At 45.4% G+C, this 19,186-nt stretch overlaps 1 protein-coding gene across 2 annotated transcripts in view; it reads left to right on the forward strand.

Annotated features, from left to right (window-relative positions):
- Positions 1 to 6,504: 6,504 nt before the first annotated feature.
- ADRA1A (adrenoceptor alpha 1A) overlaps positions 6,505 to 19,186 on the forward strand; it is a 19,382-nt gene continuing 6,700 nt past the window's right edge. The window contains exons 1-3 of one of the 2 annotated variants that reach the window (XM_008632433.2): positions 6,505 to 6,803; positions 8,087 to 8,653; positions 8,739 to 9,726. In XM_008632433.2, coding sequence (XP_008630655.1) covers positions 8,844 to 9,726 — 883 coding nt within the window. In that variant the 5' untranslated portion in view covers positions 6,505 to 6,803; positions 8,087 to 8,653; positions 8,739 to 8,843. Of the gene's footprint in view, positions 6,804 to 8,086; positions 9,727 to 19,186 lie in introns of both variants that reach the window. The other variant, XM_017731606.1, reaches the window with a different exon arrangement.

Consider the following 19,186-nt stretch of genomic DNA (forward strand, 5'->3'; position numbering starts at 1 on the left):
GCCTTTGAAGTGGCCCTCTCTAGTGACCAACATAAGCCAGGGAAAAGGCTCCAACCCAACAGCTATAAAGACTCTTGGTATTTTGGTCATCTTTCCAAGAGTGAGCAAGAGCACCTAAATCAAAGCCCAGTCCTGTGTGAACATCAACAACCACGCGTCAGCTCACAAAGGGCCATGGAATATCTCTACAGATCACTTTGCCACATGCCCAAACCGGTTCCTCACGCTGCACTAAAACTCAGACACCACTTTAATTAAAAAAAAAAACAAAACCAAACATATATATGTATGTAAGGGCTGTGAAAAATACCACATGCCATGGGGGGAGAGGGTAACAGGTATCAAGGGAATTGCTGACATCTTACAGCTCTGAAATAAGGAGGCATTTATTGAACAATAACAACCATGCAATGTTAAGAGTGTTTTCATTAACAATAAATTCTGACTATCTTAAAACACAGGTGACATAAATATCTGTTCCCAGAACTGGGAACAGAACCCACAAGACAACTCTTGAGGCTGACTCTCCATTGCCAGGAAATCAGAACCTGAACACTACTGGCCCAGCCACAAAACCCTCTGTTCCTCCAGACCCGTCCATATCTGTGGAATAGTCTGTGATGCCTTTCCCATTTTTAATTAGTATTTATAACCATCCTCACAGAGAAGAATTCCTTCCCAATATCCCATCCATCCCTGCCCTCTGGCACTGGGAAGCCATTCCCTGTGTCCTGTCCCTCCATGCCTTGTCCCCAGTCCCTCTCCAGCTCTCCTGGAGCCCCTTTAGGCCCTGGAAGGTGCTCAGAGGTTTCCCTGGATCCTTCTCTTCTCCAAGTGAATGCCCCCAGCTCTCCCAGCCTGGCTCCAGCCCTTGAATCATTTCCATGGCCTCCTCTGGACTCTCTCCAGCAGCTCCACATCCTCCTTATGTTGGACCACAGATGAGGAGGCAGTTCTGCAAGTGAAGTCTCCACTGAGTGGGGCAGAGCAGGAGAATCCCTTCCCCGGTGATGTTCAGTTAAAGTCCTTAACATGTAAACCCACTTTGCTTTGCAAATCTCATTACCACCCTCGCCTGTTCGGTGTTTTAAGTAGAGTTTTAAATGGCAAGCAGTTGGGAGGGTTTGTTTAGGTTTTTTGGGCTTTTTGTTGTCTCTGTGTTTTTCATGAGACGCTAATTTGTGGTAATTGCGTTCTGCAGCCATGAGAGCCTGGCTCAGAGGAAGGGAATTATTGGTGTGTGTATTTCAGTAATAACCATCAGAGAGCCAGGAGAGAAAAAAAGAGAAAGAAAAGAGACAGAACAAAATATATTATTAAAACGCTCATGTCCTTTGGAAGAAAGCTCCAGCTTGTTCCTTTAAGGGAATAAAAATTTGTCTGGTGTCTCTCAAGCACCTGTGTCTGCTGGCATCCCATCAAATACACAAACTGTAGCCATAAACTGAGTACATTTCTACAGACAGCCTTAATTTAGAGCAATTAGTGCAAATTAAAGAAGAAATGGACAGTGGTTTTGGTTGCAGGACAAGGTGCAGGGAAGCTGTTAACTCCTTTCATGATTTGAGGTTCTTGAGGGAAAGACCCATCGGGAGAGAAAGAATAAAGCCCAGCTCTTTGTTGGTGTTATGGCAATACCTAAATACCTTAATTAGGAACCAAGAGTGCTCTGTTCCATTCCGGGCTGGGCTAAAAGGGGTTGTGCTTCAGACACGACAGAGCAGATAGGTGAAGAAGCAAAGGGTGCAGCAGGAGACAGGAATGACGTGGTTCATCCTCTGTCTGGCCAAACCCATCAGCTGAGGAGGAGGCTGCCAGGGCAACAGCTTGGCCTGGGAAAGGTTAAAGCAGCAGCACCAGAGGTCTTGCACAGATATGGTTGTCTGGTCTTCTGTAGATTTCTGGGCTTGTTCTACAAACGTCTCTTCCTCTGGAACATCCTGTGCTGCCCGCTGGGTGACAGGCTCCTGTATCAGCTTGATTTGTCCTGGCATGGCAGTGTCTATCCACTGAGAAAGGGCCCAGTGAGTTCAGCAGACACATTTCTGGAGCTCCAGCTGCTGAATCTGACTTTGGGGGGCTTTGGATCGCCTCGCTGCCCGTGCCAGTGCTGCTCCCTGGGACACACAGCCAAGAGGGCTCTGCTGCCACATTCCTTTCCAAGCTGCTGACTTCTGCTGTCATCAGCTCAGGCCCCTTTCCTTCCAAGGGGATCTGAGACAAGATGTGGTGATAAGCAAATAATGGGTAAATATGTGCCTATGGAAAGACTGATACATCGCTAAAGGAAAACCTAAAAAAGTTTTTTTCTAACAGTGGCTGCCCAGGGATGGCAGTGGGTGACACGAGCTTTGCATTTACAATCCCTAAGTACCACTGACTGCTTGGAGCTGAGAGGCCCCATCTATCAAATGTAGCATCATTATGGACTGAGCTGCTTGGAGGATTATTTAAACACAACCTGCTGTTGGAGCAAAGGAGGGAGGTGGAGGCTCATCAGAGATGACAGAATTATACACAAAGTCATGTGGCAAGAGAGGACTGAGCCTGGACAATCAGCCAACATGGGACAACAGGTTCACAGTGGCTTCCAGCCCCTCTGGAATAAGAATAAAGACAGAATTTCTTCCCTGGGATTTTTCAGAGCCATGTTTCCCTAAGGGATTTACTGCAGTGTGTGCCCTGGATGGCAAGGAAATCTTACAGGCCTGTGGTGAGTGCTGAGGCACAGGACCAGACCTAAATCTAGCTCAAATCCAGGAAAGATAAAGCAGAACTCTGGGTTTATTTCTGTTATATGGATTGTGAACTCCGTTGCACAAAGAGCCACACGGTCAGAGCTCTGGCCCTAAGGGGTCTCTGCCTTGATGGAAGTTGGAATGGGAAAGGGAGATGAAGGGGGATGCTTTGGTGATGGAATCAAGTCAGTGGGATGAAGGAGGTGTTCCAGGGCATTGGATCTTGTGGCATCTCACAGGTGGGCAGGCAGCAGATAAAAGCCTGAAGGAAGGATTCGAATGAGTCCAAGAAAGGCATGATTTAGACACATCTGCAATTTTCCCCAACTATTTTCCATATTAAAGATTAATGTCAGAAAAGCAGCGTAAACTCTCACCCGAGGGAAGCAGCAGTGCCAGGATGGGAAAGGATGCAGCAAGACATAGGAGGGATGAAAACTGAGACAAGCACTCATCTCTGGGTAGATTTATTTCAGCACTAGGTAAAATCAATCTTTTTGAGGCTACAAAATAGCCCTGTCCTCCATATGTAGTCAGATTTTATCAGATCATCCAGGTAATAAATCAAAACAGGAAATTCCTTGTGATTTACATAGAAATAAACATTTAACAGCTCCTCTCAGTAATTAGGCAGCTTTCAGACCTGCAACTGTACACAAAATCCAGTGGCCCAAATCTTCATCTGTTGAGAATTAAGAATGTACCCTGTGTTTTAATGAGGCAGCTTTGGTTTATGCAAAAGCATGGATCTTGTTTAGCTAGCCTGGGCTTAAGTGATTTAGGAACATGGTGAAAAGGTCCCTATGAATCCCAAGATGGAGAAACTTCTAATACTTGGACATCGTATAATTAAGTATGAGATCACAGACAGATCTACCTTGTTTGAAAATTTCAGCCTTTTTTTATGCCCAACACTTTTTTTAATCCACATTTTGAATGCTCACTCTGAGTCCCTATGCTGGGTCGGGGTTGGGTTTTTCCTTTCTAAACACTCAGAATTTTCCAGTTTATCTTCAACTCAGCTGTGCTAAAAGCTTCAGGCTGTCCCAGTCTTAAAAGACAGTGGAATGAGTCCAGCTTCGAGTTTAATAGACAACATTTAACATCTCCTGCCTTTGCGTGGGTCTTCTTTCTTATCCAAGCAGAAGTTGAACCCTTGCTAAAATCTAAGGGATGATTCATCAAAACAACCCTTTTCACTTCTTTCTGGGCAAGTAAATAATAATTTCAAGGCCTGGAGCACCTCAGAGAAGTTCCTCCACTCCTGGTCCAGCTGCCTGCACGGTCTGGCACTGAGCTGAGCAATTACCACCCGCACTTCATCCAATGCCATCAGACACACAAACAATTGGATTTGGGCCTTTTGATGAGATATTTGTAATGAAAACACAGTTGCTGCCCAAAGTCAGGATTCAAGGCTCTGATTTTAGCATTTTTTAGCTCAGAAAGAGCTGAGCAACTGTGGATTTCCTGGAGCTCTCTAGGGACCCTCCCTTGCTAATGAGTATAATTAACAGCGCAGAAAGCACAGGATCTGGTTTCTGGGTGCTACCTGGGCAGAGTCAGGTACAAACCTTACTCAGAAGGATTAAAATCCAAATGAATAAGAGAAAGGAGACAAAAGCATTATTTCCTCTATGTCACAGATAAAGATACACCAAAAATGGACCTGCCAAAGATCAAAGATGGAACAAGGAGCTCATCCAGGACTTTGTTCCTTCCTTATGTAACTCAGAGACCTCAGAAAATCATGTTGGGTGGGACAACACTTTTGGGTTGGAATAGATGACTTTAAGCGTCCCTTACAACTCAAACCATTCAGTGACACTGTGAACACCAGGGGACAGTTCATCCTTTCTCAGTAGAGGATGAAAGCTGAGTAAAACCCTGTGACAGATTCTTGCCTAATATGTTCTTAGAAAATTCCAGTGGCGGATGCTCAGAACCCCCAGGGACAGGCTTTCATCTGTCTTTGGAGGTGCAAAGTTTGGGATGAAACAGCTCCTCCTTTTGTTTTCTAGACTTGCATCCCTCTCACTGTTTTCCCCCAAACTTTGATTAATCCAAAACTTTTAAACTGGACACAGACAACTCCAGACAATGTCTTGCCAGAGCCAAGCACAAAGATTGCTTCACCAAGGTTGATGTGACACTAATCCTGCCCTGCCCATTTTTTCCTGCGGACACTGTACCATGTTTATTGACCGTCTGGACCTTGGGCTCTTGGTGCTCTCCAGGTGTATGAGCTCTTCACTGCAATAAATTCATTTTTCTCTGAGGATTTTAGGAAAAAATCAGCTGTCACTTTCTTCTGCTTCCATCCACTCTAGAGAGGTGCCCCCTAACAAGGGTATTACTCACAGATGAGCTGCTATTTTGACTATATTAATGACTAAAGCCATGAATATAAATTTATTTATTTCCATGGTGCATTTAAGAGCCTGGAACAAGCTACCAGCATGGCAAGGTCTATGTACCAGTAGAAACAAAACCCAGGGTGGGATTCAGCTGCCTTCCCTCCCCCCAGTCATTTAGACTCATTTCCCAATGGATCGATGGAAACAGAGTTGCCTCATCTGAAGATAGGCATCTAAAATAAACCTGCTGAATCACAGCCTTTAAGGGTCTTTAGTAATGAAAGATTCCCTTCATCCATTTAGAGTTTGCTCTCTCCCAGTACCCTTTGTTACTCAGGGAAGGAGGAGACCTCCAAGCAGTCTCCAAAAACTAGTGTAACACCTTCTCTAGATGTACAACAGAACAGGGACCACACGTGCCAAGAAAACTGAGGAGAAACAGCAGCTGAGCATTTAAAAGTCACCTCATTTTTGCAGTTTGCAAAATTAGTTTGAATTCTTTTCTTTTTTTTTTTTTTTTTTTGCCCCCTCACTTTGCAGTTTCCTCTCATGGGGTTTTTTACTCCCAAACAGACAGCAAATGATGGTGTAGCTGAAGCTGCCTCAAGGGTCACTACACTGTCCCAAACTCTTTGCCCAGCCTGCACAAACTGCACATTCCTGGGAGCTGCTTTTTAAATTTTCCCTCCAGTAGCAATGACTATCCCAGGAGCAAGCAGGCACTCTGAATTTGTTGGAAGAGTGATCAGGGCTGCTGACAAGCCCAGATCTGCTTTCAGTACTCTCCTGGGGGAATCTGAGCATCACTCAAATTTGCCTCTGTCCATGAAACTCTTGAACCCAAAATCCCGAACTTTCCCTCTCAAAGTACTGCCCAAGAGGAGGAGGTGGAGAGTCTGTCATGCAAGAACAGGCAATGCTTCCTTGTGGCTACAGCGTTTGCTGGCCTTTGGCTGTGAAATCCCACTCTGTGTCTGCTTCACTTCAGGACATCACTTTTGTATCTGTTCTTCACCAGGGACTTCCACCAATTTTTTTTTAAATGAAATTAAAAGCCACGTGAAAAATCAACCTCCCTTCAACATCACATTCTCCTGGAGGAATTTCTTCCTTAAACCTCCATCTCCAGTCAGTTGTGCTTTGTCCCACCACGCAGAATCCACGAGCAGTGTGTCCTGCCTTCATCTCCTTGTTCCATTTGTCCTGCAGGAAATTCTCTTACGTGTTATCTTATAAACAGGAGCTTGTTTTCTGCCTTCCAGTCTCTGGTCTCTGCAGGAACTGAGAGTTTGAGTGGAAAAAAAAAAAAAAGAAAAAAGAAAAGAAGATTTAAAGCCACACTTGAGAGTGCTCTTTCTTTCTGGGCAATACGGGAGTGGCAGGGAATTACGGTAATGGCAAGGCTGCTGCGGCTCTGCTACATCAGCAGGGCAGCAAAGTTCCTGCTGCTCCTTCCCGGTGTGGAGCTGAGCTCTGAACGGGGCACGGATCCCTCCAGAGAACCTGGAGCCAGCCCCTCACAGCCGCGGGATACAGGGAATCAGCCCCCCTGCCAGCTGCTGAAATACCGGTGGGGAAATAAAGGGAGGAAAGCAGAGGATTTCTAGGCGCAGAATCCCATCCCTGCGTGAAGAAACGAGCCTGCTGTGCTGAGAATCTCCTTCCCAGATGCTCAGAGAAGCTGTGCTGCCTTCTAGAGACTAAAGAGGTGAGTGTGGGGCAGGCACGGGAGCCTGGGGTCTGCTCTTCCCAGCATCAGCTATCTCCACAGGCTGGGCATTATTTGGTTTTTAGCATGGAAACCTCTCTCAATCTTTTCTGCTGCATCTTGTCTCGCTGGGAAGTTTTTCTTCATGTGCTTAAAATTCAAATTAATAATTTCTACATTTTCTTTCAGCCCTATATAATGACCTTAGTTTGCACCCTGTAATGACCACAGTTATACTCACTTTTCATGGATGTGCTTAGTATAACCTGTCCTTTTCTTCCTTGGGATTATTCCTCAACTTATTCCGTCTGGTAGGAAAGAAAATAAAAGATCCAATTTCATTTTAGTGTGCTGAAGTAAAATTCCCGCAGTGTGATACCTATCCATCTCCCCCTCCCCCCTCCTCCCTGCCTGTGAACTGGGAATTTTGGGGCTTCAGAGTTTGAAATGCTTTTGCCTGCAGGAAAGTTTAGCGTGGAAGTTTGTAAATGGGATGGTTGTTGCTGCTTAAAGTGTGATCTGAGAGACTCATCCCAAAGGACACTTAGAGTGTCCTTCCTCATCTGGGGTTTTACAGCCACAGTCTTAGTGGTGGTTTTTCATCTCTGATTAATATTTGGGATGGGAATTCTGTATCCATATGGAGGTGTTGGGAAACGTTTTGCAGCCCCCACTTGCAGCTCTCCTCTCCATGCCCTCCAGGTCTCGGTTCCCAGGCTAATCCTCACTTTTCCATCTGAGGTACCTTTTCTCCATATTTAGTCAGCAAAGGCTGAGCTTGGCTTCCAGATACTCTGAAATGTTGTGTCACTTACTAGGAGACTTGCTCCTTGCAACATCTTCTGCTTGGCTTTGGAGTTGCTTTTCCCTATAGATTTTCAAAATGGGCAGCTCAGCTGGACTAAAAATTCAGTGGGGAAAGGTCTTGCTTAATAAAGAAACCTGAGATTAAATTCTGGGCTTCTAAATCCGCTGCACAGTTTGTGTAGTCCTGAATTGTGTCCTGCAAGCTTCTTTCTCACCTAGAACTGGTCTCTTCAGGTGAGCTGATAATTAGAATTGATGCCTATCCCCATAAAGGAGGGAGAATTCAGGAAGGAAAACCCACATGGATCTCTCAGTTGCTGTTAAATAATGCTGGGCTGGAAAAGGTTGGTTCCACTGGCTGGAGCCAGCCTGAGGAAAGCTCCCTAAAATAGCCTCCTGCTCTATTCTTATATGGGAACCCTAGCAGCGAGTGTTGCTTCTGGGAATCACATTGTTCATGTTTTTGTCTTCTCCAGGGGGGTGAGGATCTGCAGAGAGCACAAGAGCACAGCCCTGTGCACACGGCAAACTGCACCCTTCCCCTCAGAGCAAGCCAGAAGCTGATGTAAATGAGCTTTAATTTGCAGCCCAGGACCTCGACTGATGAATGCTCCACACATGGAAAGCTCTGACTGACAGCCCAGATGATGAGGATGGGGAGTGATGGGTATCTCAAACAAAATTGCTGAGCAGACGCAGCAGCAACCTCCACCCAGTCAGGTTTCTAAGCCAGTTTTAAGGCAGAATCAGGACTAATACTAGGCAATTCAAAGCATCAGTGATTTCCTCCCAGGAGAAACTTAAATTGGAGACCCCTTGGAATATTTACTTTCCTTAAATACACAACCTTTCCCAAAAGATGGAAATGATTTTAACCTGCAGCTCCAATATTTCTCATCACATAACCCTGGAAAGTGAGATAAACAGCCTCAGGTTTGCGTAGCCTCACTTGTGCACCCCAAGGAAAATGCAGAAGGAGTTAAATTTGACTTGGAACTGGAGGGAATCAACTGTGCTATACTGGTGAAAGCTTAGGAGCAAAGGTAGGTTTTCTAATATGTTTCTGCATCTTTCTCATTGCTGCTGGTGCTGCAATTTTAAGACGTTCTTCAAAACTCTTTTCCCCAGCAAGGTCAGGCAAATGTTGCCTGTAGGACCTTCCAAGAACTGATCTTGTCACTGGTCCTGCCTGGAAAGGTGAAGTTCAGTGGACTCATATGGACATTACCAGCCATGGCTTTCCTCCCTGGAAACTCGTCTGAGTGCTCCAACTGCACCCACTCCATGGGGCCCGTGAACATTTCCAAGGCCATCTTGCTGGGTGTTATTCTAGGGGGGCTGATTGTTTTTGGGGTTTTGGGTAATATCCTGGTTATCCTGTCTGTAGCCTGCCACAGACACCTCCAGAGTGTCACCCACTATTACATCATCAATCTGGCTGTAGCTGACCTCCTCCTGACTTCCACTGTCCTGCCCTTCTCAGCTACCATGGAGATTTTGGGCTACTGGGTCTTTGGGAGAATCTTCTGCAACATCTGGGCAGCCGTTGACGTGCTTTGCTGCACTGCTTCCATCATGAGCCTCTGCATCATCTCCATCGACCGATACATTGGGGTGAGCTACCCACTGAGGTACCCCAGCATAGTGACAGAGAGGAGGGGCCTCCTGGCCCTGCTGTGTGTCTGGGCACTGTCCCTGGTCATTTCCATTGGGCCCCTTTTCGGCTGGAAGGAGCCAGCCCCGAAGGATGAGACTATCTGCCAGATCACCGAGGAGCCCGGCTATGTCTTGTTCTCAGCACTGGGCTCCTTCTACCTCCCCCTGACCATCATCCTGGTGATGTACTGCCGGGTCTATGTGGTGGCCAAAAGGGAAAACAAAGGGCTGACCTCTGGGCTGAAGACAGAGAAATCTCATTCCGAGGAGGTGACCCTCCGCATCCACCGCAAGAACGTACCCGGCGTGAGCGGCTCTGCGCCCAACCCCAAGAGCAAGCACCACTTCTCTGTGCGCCTGCTCAAGTTCTCCAGGGAAAAGAAAGCTGCCAAGACCCTGGGAATAGTTGTGGGATGCTTCGTCCTCTGCTGGCTCCCATTTTTTGTAGTAATGCCTCTTGGTAAGTAGAGCCAACCCCTGTGTGTCTCCCAATGCCTTCCCGGCAGGGAGGGCTATACTTGTGGCTGGGTGTGGTAACGCTGATCAGAAAAGCTCCAAGGGAACAATTTTCTCCTGAAAAGCTGTCAAAACCCAAAACAGTCACCACCACAAAGCAGGGAGCGTGAAAAAAACGTGAGTCTCAAATCAGACCAAACGTGTCTGGTGGTGAGAAACAAAATTCTGAAAACCAGGGAAACAATCTTGTAGTTTTTCCATGTAGAAAATCCTCTTTGTGAACTAGAGCAGATATTGTGACCATCTCTGCTGCAGGAACAGGATCTTTAGGGGTCTGTATGTTTATGTTTGAAGCCAGGTGACTTAAACGTATAAATGTCAGGATATAAATACATTCAGGGTTGGAGTAGCTGTTCACAGATCTCCTGGAGTGCTCAGCACTGATGATTCCCACTCTAAGGAAAAAAATATCAGCTTCCTATCAGGCAATTCACCCTGTGAGATACCATAACACCAAACAAAATTAATCTTTTTATCCCATTTTTCATATGACTAGTCAGGAGACAGCAGTGAGGATCCTTCCAACTAATTTTATACTTCTCTGGTTTGCATCTTTTCTGGGAACCCATTGAGCCCACTGGCCAAACACTGGCTCAGCCACCATGCTGGAGATGAATATTTATTCTCCAGTTGTCATTCCAAAGGGGAGCAAAGCTGGGGATTTGTTCTGCTTTGACGGAATATAAAGAAGTAATTAGAATTTTAATTAAACCTTGCTCAGTTACCTTTGATGCAGTTGCAGGATGTAAAAGCAGAATACTAATTTCACACCTATAGCTGAGGGTGAGGGATGTGGCTCATCTCACTGAGCTGCACTCTGCCATTAAATATTGGTTTTTCAAACATGGAAACTAAAATCTATGACTTGGTCAATTTCAGGGCTTTTCTTATGGAAAGGGCTTATGCTGTACAGGAAAAATAAAGTAAGATTTTATGGAAGCTTTAGTAAGTAAGTAAGTAAGACAATATGGACAATTAAGGAAAAAACAGCCTTACCTAAACATGAAAATAAATATTTGGGGGGTTTTCTTTTTTTTTTTTCCTGTTTTTTCAACCTTATAAATAACTTTTTTTTCAATTAACCTGTATTGGTTTTACCAAGATTTATCAAGACACACAAAAACCTGTTGCTAATGAGAAAACCCCAAAAATTCACAGTTTTTTCCTCTTGGTCAATACTGGGAAGTGCTGGATTGGAACTGTTTCCTAAGGAGGAGCCCTGAAGGGCCTGGCTCGTGCTGGCCAGGATGTCAGCACGTTGGAATGCTGCTTGCCAAGATGACTGAAACATACCCAAGAAGGGTTTGGGAGAATGCATTAAACACACTTTTCATCTGCAAATGTGGTTGCCCACACAGAGCTGTTGTTAATTAATTTGCTTTGGATTTAAGAAATCTTCTGGGCTCCAGAATGGCTTTGCATCTTCCTTTGATCCCTTGTAAGGAAACTCTGGAGGTTTGTTTCCCTAATTTTGGGGGGTTACTGGGTTATTTTTAAAGCATATATAATAGGGCTTTCAAAACCTATTTGCTGCTTTTGTTTAAAGACAAAAAAACTGATTAAACAGAGAAGTGGCACTAAAAAAAGTCCTCAGAAAAGCCAAGGACACACATCTTGATGCAGAGCACTTTCAGGTCTGTCCTGCAGCCAGGTCCAGTTGGGATAGGGAAGGGAAGTGATCCTGGCAGGATCTTGTAGCAGGGATCTGACTTTCCAGATGTATAAAATCCTCCTTGTTGAAACCCTGGTGGAGCTCACTGCATGCCTGGCTGGGCAACCAGAGCTTTCACCAGCTCTGCAGCTTTGTGGCTATGGAACAGACCAAAACATGGTCCCATCAACCAGTTCTGGAGGGATTTGACAGATGTGAAGGTGCCATGCAGGGACATGGTTTAATGGTGGACTTGGACGGCTGGACTCAATGATCCAAGAGGTCTTTTCCAACCTAAATGCCTATAATTCCATGATTCCATCAGCCAGACCACTCCCAATGCAGATTGCCCACGAGACAGACACTCTTAAACTGCTACAAAAACCTCTTCAGACAACTGTGCTCATCATTCCATGCAGAACAACTTCCCCAAACCTACATTAATTTCACTTTGATTTACAGCACCTTCAAGATATCCACATCCATTAACATCCACTCTACCAGCCAAGAACTGCATCCAAACAAGAAACACCAGCTTTACTGAAGTGTATAATAAAGCAGGGTAGAAACCTTTGAGGTGTAGATATGGCAAGGGCAGGAGAGACAGAAGGATATCGAGAAAGGCACAATATCCATGTTGGCTGATGCTGCTGAAAATAACTGGAGCAACAACTGGAGTATCCCTGCCATAAGAAATTATCTGAATTGAAATTGAGGTGTAAAGGTACCGGTTGCAGTCTGTAAGGAATGGGTTTTTTCTTACTATCTTGGATTGAGTTTCGTTCCAAAGGGTCTGTGCAAAGTCCTTCAGCCCAATAATCCAACACACCTTCTTCTCACTTGGCTTGATGTTTGTGGGAAAAAACCAGGAAATTATAATCCTGTTGCAGGAAGATAATTGAAGCTAATACTTGCTTTTTCTCTGCATGCTGGAGTGTGAACTCACTGCTCACAAAACTTCTGTAACACAAGGTTGTCAGAACTTTGATTTCCCCTGGAAGAAGTCAGGTTTTCATTCCTGTGAGCAGAACCAAGCAGGGCTGGCATCAATGACAGCTTCAACTGACAGTCCAGTAACCACCAGGCAAACAAAAACCAAAACAAAACAGAGCTAGGAAAGAGCAATTTTGAGCCTCTCAGAGAGGGTTAAAGAGAAGAGCCTGAGCTTATCTGCAGCTCCTGGGCCAAGGGGCAGGGGGTTTGTGGGGAGAGGCTCAGATGCAGCTCATTTGGGCAATCAGAGCTTGTTGGGCTCTGGCATTCCCAACTACAACCTGCATTTCTGGCTTTTTGTTCTCCTCTTGCAATTCCTGGAAAGGAATATAGGATATATATAGATAGGAGGACAGACACAGAAAGGCTCAGAGCTGTAAGAGCCCAGAAATCGGTGAAAGCCCCCAGTGATGAAAAGTTTTCATGTTACAAGTGACAGAACAGACGTTGTCCTGTAACTGGAAGACATTTATGTGTTGTTCTGGAAATTCTTTAAAAAGTTTCTTTTCAGCAACATAAAAGACAGTACTTGGAGGTTTTTTTGAGGTGAAACATGCACAGAACTGATGGAAAAAAGGGCTGGGGGTGTTGCAAAAATGGTCCTGGGCTGGGATTGATGATTTATCTTCATGAACCCTCAGAAGAGAACAAGATCCCAGAGCTTTGCTTGTGGTCCATTTTCTGTGGCTCAGCTCTGGGTGTAGGCATCGCTTTCAGAAACAGGAGGAAATAAAATGGAAAGTCTGAGCCAGGAGGCCACAGGGGAAAAAAATCCTAAACGGGGCAAGGGAGAGGAAGGCTTTTAGCATTTGTCAATCATTCTCGTGATTAAGAGAGCAAAAAAGAGGATCCTCTGGAGGGTGTTTGTGTTTGTGGTAAAGGAGTAAATTAGTCTTGTGAACTGACACAAACACTGTCAAGGGAATCCTCTAATCCTGTCTGCAGTTGGCTTCTATTACTATTTTGTGGCAGTTTTTTTAACTGGAGTCAAAGAGAACCACTCTGCTTTCATTAGACATAAACCAGAAAAATAAAGTACATTTTTCCATCTCTGCCATTGACACAACGTGACCTCTCAGAGGGTCACAAGGCTTAGAGTAGCAACATACACCAACACAGACTCCCCACATGAATATTTCAGGGTTCTCTCAGTGATAAAGAGAGAAAAAAAGAAATAAAAGTGAAAAGAAACCCCAGAATAAAGCCCCACCTCTTTCTCATCTCAGGGAGAAGAAGAATGTTTGCACTCCTTGAGTCACAGAGCACAAGTGTGCGTGTGAGTTAAACCACTGAATGGGGAGAACTTCAGCCATGAAGATAAACAGCCAAGACATTTCCATGGCAAGGGTTTTTTTAGGTTTTTTGCTGATCACAAGGGGCATTTTTCATAATCATAGACTGCAAAGGTGCTGTTGGTCTGGGTTGATAACTCAGCTAATGGCAAAGATCCCATGGACATCCCTGGGCCAACATTTCTCCACCATTTCCCAAATCCTGAAATACGTCCCAGTGACTCAGAACACAGCAAAGGAGGGGAGGATTCAATGTTAAAAACCATTTATACTGAAAACAAGGGAGGGAAGGTGGATTAGCTGTGCTCTGCTTCTCCTGTGTGTGTCACCTGTCACAGGAGCCTCATCCTTGTCTCACAATGTCCCTTGTTGTGCAGCCACCACTTTCGAGTCCCCAGAGTAAACAAAGCAGGAGTGTCATTTTTCACTCGCTCTCGAATGTCACAGCACAATTCAGGGTTGGGGAGTGATGGAAAGGCCGTGGTGAATGATTTTCCCACCCCACTGAGCAAATGCCAGGATTTGTCTGCAATTCGGATAACGGGAGAGACACTCGGCTCTTGCTGAAGGAGATAATTCCTTATTTCTAACTCCAGGGATTACAAAATCATGACAGACAACAAACTCATGAGGCAGCCTGAGACAGACCCAGCTTCTCAAACTATTCTCTGGTTGGTTTTTTAATTTTTAAAGGAAAATTATTATTTTATTGTAAGTGAATGACTTCAAGAGCGAGGGCTTTGGGGCAAGTATCAAATATCTCAAAAATGTCAGCAATGGGATCCAGACCCATTCCACTGCAGTAACAGCTTGGGAGCTGGAATTGGAGTGGCAATTTCATTAATTTGTGGAACAATGTGATTATTTGGGTTTACACGGGTAACAAAACCTCAGTTTACCTTCCCATGGTTTTTTATCAGCTTTCTAAATCTGCAGCTGCCTGCAGTGAATCTGGAAATAGTTGCTTGCTGAGACATTTGCCAGAAATATCATCCATCCTAAGTGGGTACAATATGAAACAGAGCATAAATTAGGTCTGAAATAATCCAAATTATCAAAGCAGTGTTTCCAGACAACCTATGGTGTGGGATATCCCTTGGGTCAGTTGGGTCACCTGTGCCCAAACACCCTCCTGGTGCCACAGAGATCTGAATTCAGGGGTTTGGAAGGGAAAACAAACTCGCTCCTCCTTCTATGTCTGTTTATTATGGATCAGGGATAGCCAAGAGCAAAGTCCCTCTCATTTTCCCTCTGGAACAGCCACAATATTCCAGGCCCTGGGGAGGCACAGCTGGAAAGCGCAAGACTTCCTCACATCACTGCTTTTTCTGCACTGGTTGTGTTAATTGATTGTGCAGAGTCCAGGATAATTTCCTACTGTCCAAGGGTTCCTTAATCCCATGTCTTGTTCCATAAAAAATACTTCCCATAAGGGAGCAGTGAGAGCATATGAGACATGCTGGGAGAGTTCATGTGTGTACAGGGGACAGCTGTCAAATGTCTGCAGCAATACATATGTATATATATATATATACAATATATAAATACTTGTATTTATAAATACACTTTCCAGAGGGTGGATTGTGTCTTGACCTGAGATGCAGTATAGAACACTTGTCTTAGGGAATGAGGTTTAGAGCTAACACCGGTCTTTGAAACACAAAATGTAACATATTTATCAATGTTTGTGAGCCATGAGAGATGGAGGGAGGCCCTAGTACACAGTTAATTCCCTTTGGGGTATCAGTGCTCCTCTGTGCTTCATCCTCTGGGTCTTTATGGCTCTGGAAGAGCTGCTGCCCTCTGGCTTGACCCCTTCAGGGCAGATCCCAGGACGTGAGTTTTGAGCTTTGCTTCCCTGTAACCAGAGCATTCTCCCTGTTCCCAGCCTGAAGGGGCTCCAAGAGCTGGAGAGGGACTTGGGACAAGAGAATTACAGAACAAGGGGGAATGGCTTCCCACTGCCAGAGGGCAGGGATGGATGGGATATTGGGAAGGAATTCCTCCCTGTGAGGATGGTGAGGATCTGGGATGGAATTCCCAGAGCAGCTGTGGCTCTCCCTGGATCCAAGGCCAGGTTGGATGGGGCTTGGAGCAACCTGGGATGCTGGAAAGTGCCCCTGCTGATAGCAGGGGTGGCACTGAATGGGATTTAAGGTCCTTTCCAACCCAAACCAATCTGGGATTCTCTGTGGACACATCCCTGATCTCCCCCATACGCTGAAGCAGCATTACCCCCACCTGACCTCTGTGCTCTGCCTCAGTCACCACATTTGAGCTACACAAAATAGAAAGAGGGAAAAAAAGCAGCAAACATAAACAGAGCTACAAGATTCAGTAGCAGAGATGGATTTATAGCAGAGATGGATTTGTAGCTGAGATGGATTTTAACACCACAAAGGGTTCATGGGTCACACAAATATACAGGATCTGATTCCCATGGTGCTGGCAGTGATGATGCAGAATAAACAACACAAGTTTTTACAATCTGGGAGGTTCCAAAACCCTCTCTGCTGTTCCATCAGTGAAACAACGCACGACATCAGGGCTGCTTTTTAAACAACCCATAATCAGGCAGCTCTTGTGACAAATGACGAAGTCAAATTACATCTTTGAGAGTGAATTGGCACTTACTCACCAGGAGGGACGTGGCAAACTTATCTCTCAGAGCTGAAGAAACTTCCAGCTGACAAACAGGAAAATAAATGATGAGGGAAGAAAATGTAATCCTGACATTTCCAGGGGTGAGTGATGAAATATTTAATGGCAAAGGATCTTGAGAGTCTCATAGTGCATTTTATTTTATTTAATTTTACAAGAAGCAATTGAATTGTGCTACTGACACTGAGTGTCCTCAACCTTTTGAAAACAAAGCAGGAATTCCAGCATCATTTACTCAACCCATGATTCAAAATGCATTAAAAGACCTATTGAAGCTTTCTTTACTGTTCCTCCAGCACAGAGTGCAGGGAGACAATGTAAGGCAAACCTTTAAACTTTAATCAGGTTTGCCACTATTCACCATTTAATTCCTGACAGTGTGCAATGGAAGACATTAAGGCCAGTGAATAGCACAGAGAATTCATTTCAAGGAAAACTTAGTATCTCAGCAGCTGTTCACCCTCCAGCTCTGCTGGAGGACACCTGGATGGCACCTGTGATTCCACCTGGCCTGAAGTGAGAGGATTGGAAAGGTTTGCTCTGAGAATTAGGTGCAATCGTTCTGTTTTCTCAGCCCTGGATGATGGTGTCCAAGTGTCCAAACTTGAGGTGACACAAACTGGCGGTCACCAAATGGTCAAGGATTGCATGGAAATGCTCATCCCAGCTCCACCTGCTCTCCCTGCACTCACTGCTCATAAGGAACTTGTACCATATGCCCTAAGAAAGAGATAATTCACCACTCTTGTTTAATCTTCTGATTAATTATGGTCATTGTTTAAAAAAAAACCCATGAAATCTTTGTGGTATTTCTCCTTTGAGTTCGTCTGACCTGAGCTATCCATCCTGAGGGCTCAGCACTGAACAAACCACTTTGTCACCAGGTTTGAAAATGCCTTCTGCTCATTACCAGATGCATCAGCCACTGAAATTGATCACAACAACATCACTGAATATTAAAGGTTGGAAGAAAGGGACATGTTCTTAGGATTCTGTGGGGATGAACACCATTCTTCAAGGATTTGGAAAATAAAATATTTTTTCCCTTTTCCTAGATACTCAGGTAGCCAACAGGAAAGATTAGGAAATATTTCTGAGCTACAGAGGCAACTGGGTGGCTGCAATAGAAGGACAGAGATTTCTGTGGCCCCTAAGTGTCAAACACACCCTACAGGGAGGCTGGAGAGGGAGTTTTTTCCCAGGGCATGCACTGATAACACAGAGGGGAATGGCTTTGAGGTGAAGGAGGGTAGACTTGGATTAGATATTGGGAAGGAATTCCTCCCCGTAAAGGTGGTGAGGGGCTGGGATGGAATTCCCTGAGAAGCTGTGGCTGCTCCATCCCTGGAAGTGTCCAAGGCCAGGCTGGAGCAACCTGGGATAGTGGAAGGTGTCCCTGGGCATGGCACAGGGTTGGAATTAGATGATCTTTCATGTCCCTTCCAACCCAAATCATTCCATGATTCTCCAAAAGCCAGTGTGTAGTGGGGTCTTTAGATAGCAAAGTCTCTGTGCTGTGAAAGCTCCTTCATTTTCTTTCACTGTGTGTTATTCCAAGGCAACCACGAGTCTCTCCACTGATGAACCAAAAAAGGCTACATTAATAAATTAACATGCAGATCCCACCCCAAAAAAAGAGCAAGGGACAGACTCTGACACTGGCTCTTTTCTATTTTTATCAGACTTTGGCACAGCCCTTGCATTCCATTTGGAGAGAGCCAGGAGTTGCAGCAAACAGGAATTGTTATTGTTTACCCATTTTTACACTCAGCCTTACACAGCTGATTCCCTAATCTGGGATTTGGTTCGCCTTTTGTCTCACCACAAAATGGGAAAGCAGCAGATACACTGCATTTAAATGAGGAAACAAACCAAAAAATTGAGCGTGATTTGGGCATTTAGAAGCCTTTCATTATTTTTCATCTGCCAGTGACTTCAGCCAGAAAGTTCTTTGAGAATGTTATTTAGTTGTTTTTCACTAAAGGAGAGAAGCATTAATTTGCTGAGAAAAATTCTGGGTTGTGGATACGCCTGCCCGCTTCTGCTTCACTGCAAAACAGCATTTGCAAAATATTTTTGGTCTTAAAATCTGGTTGATATTGAAAGTAATAATGAAACTGGCTCTACCTGGGTTAGCTTGGGGCAACCAGAAGCTACCGCTGAGGCAGCAAGACCCATGTTTGGTGCCCAGGTCGTATGTGGGGGTGGAATCAGAGGTTCAGCTGCTCCAGTACAGAAACAGAGATCCTGTGTCATGTTATGCACTGCCTGGGGAAGAGAAGGCTTTGGGAAAGGTTTGGTGTCCCTAAAGAGGCTCCAAGAGAGCTGGAGAGGCACTTGGGACAAGGCCTGGAGGGCCAGGGCAAGGGGCAATGGCTTCAAACTGACAGAAGGCAGGGTTAGAGGGGATATTGGGGAGAAATTCTACCCTGTGAGGATGAAGAGGGGCTGGGATGGAATTCCCAGAGGAGCTGTGGCTGCCCCTGGATCCCTGGAAGTGCCCAAGGCCAGGTTGGACGGGGTTTGGAGCACCCTGGGACAGTGGAAAGTGTCCCTGCCCATGGCAGAGGGTGAAGTGGATGGGCTGAAAGTTGCCTCCCACCCAAACCATCCTGTGATGATCCTGACTTGGTGTCACTTCGCTGCTGCTGGAACGCACACAGACCACCTGGGCCCAGGTCAGAGACTCCTGCAAGGCTTCCCACCCTGCCCCATGTCCTGTCCCCTCCCCGGCAGCTGCGTCCCTGGGCCATGGGCTCTGCTCTGGCTGCAGAAGCTGCTGCCTCCCCCAGATCGGTCACAATTTA

The sequence above is a fragment of the Corvus brachyrhynchos genome, unplaced genomic scaffold (genome assembly GCF_000691975.1).
Source record: "Corvus brachyrhynchos isolate BGI_N302 unplaced genomic scaffold, ASM69197v1 scaffold150, whole genome shotgun sequence".
Lineage (NCBI taxonomy): Eukaryota > Metazoa > Chordata > Aves > Passeriformes > Corvidae > Corvus > Corvus brachyrhynchos.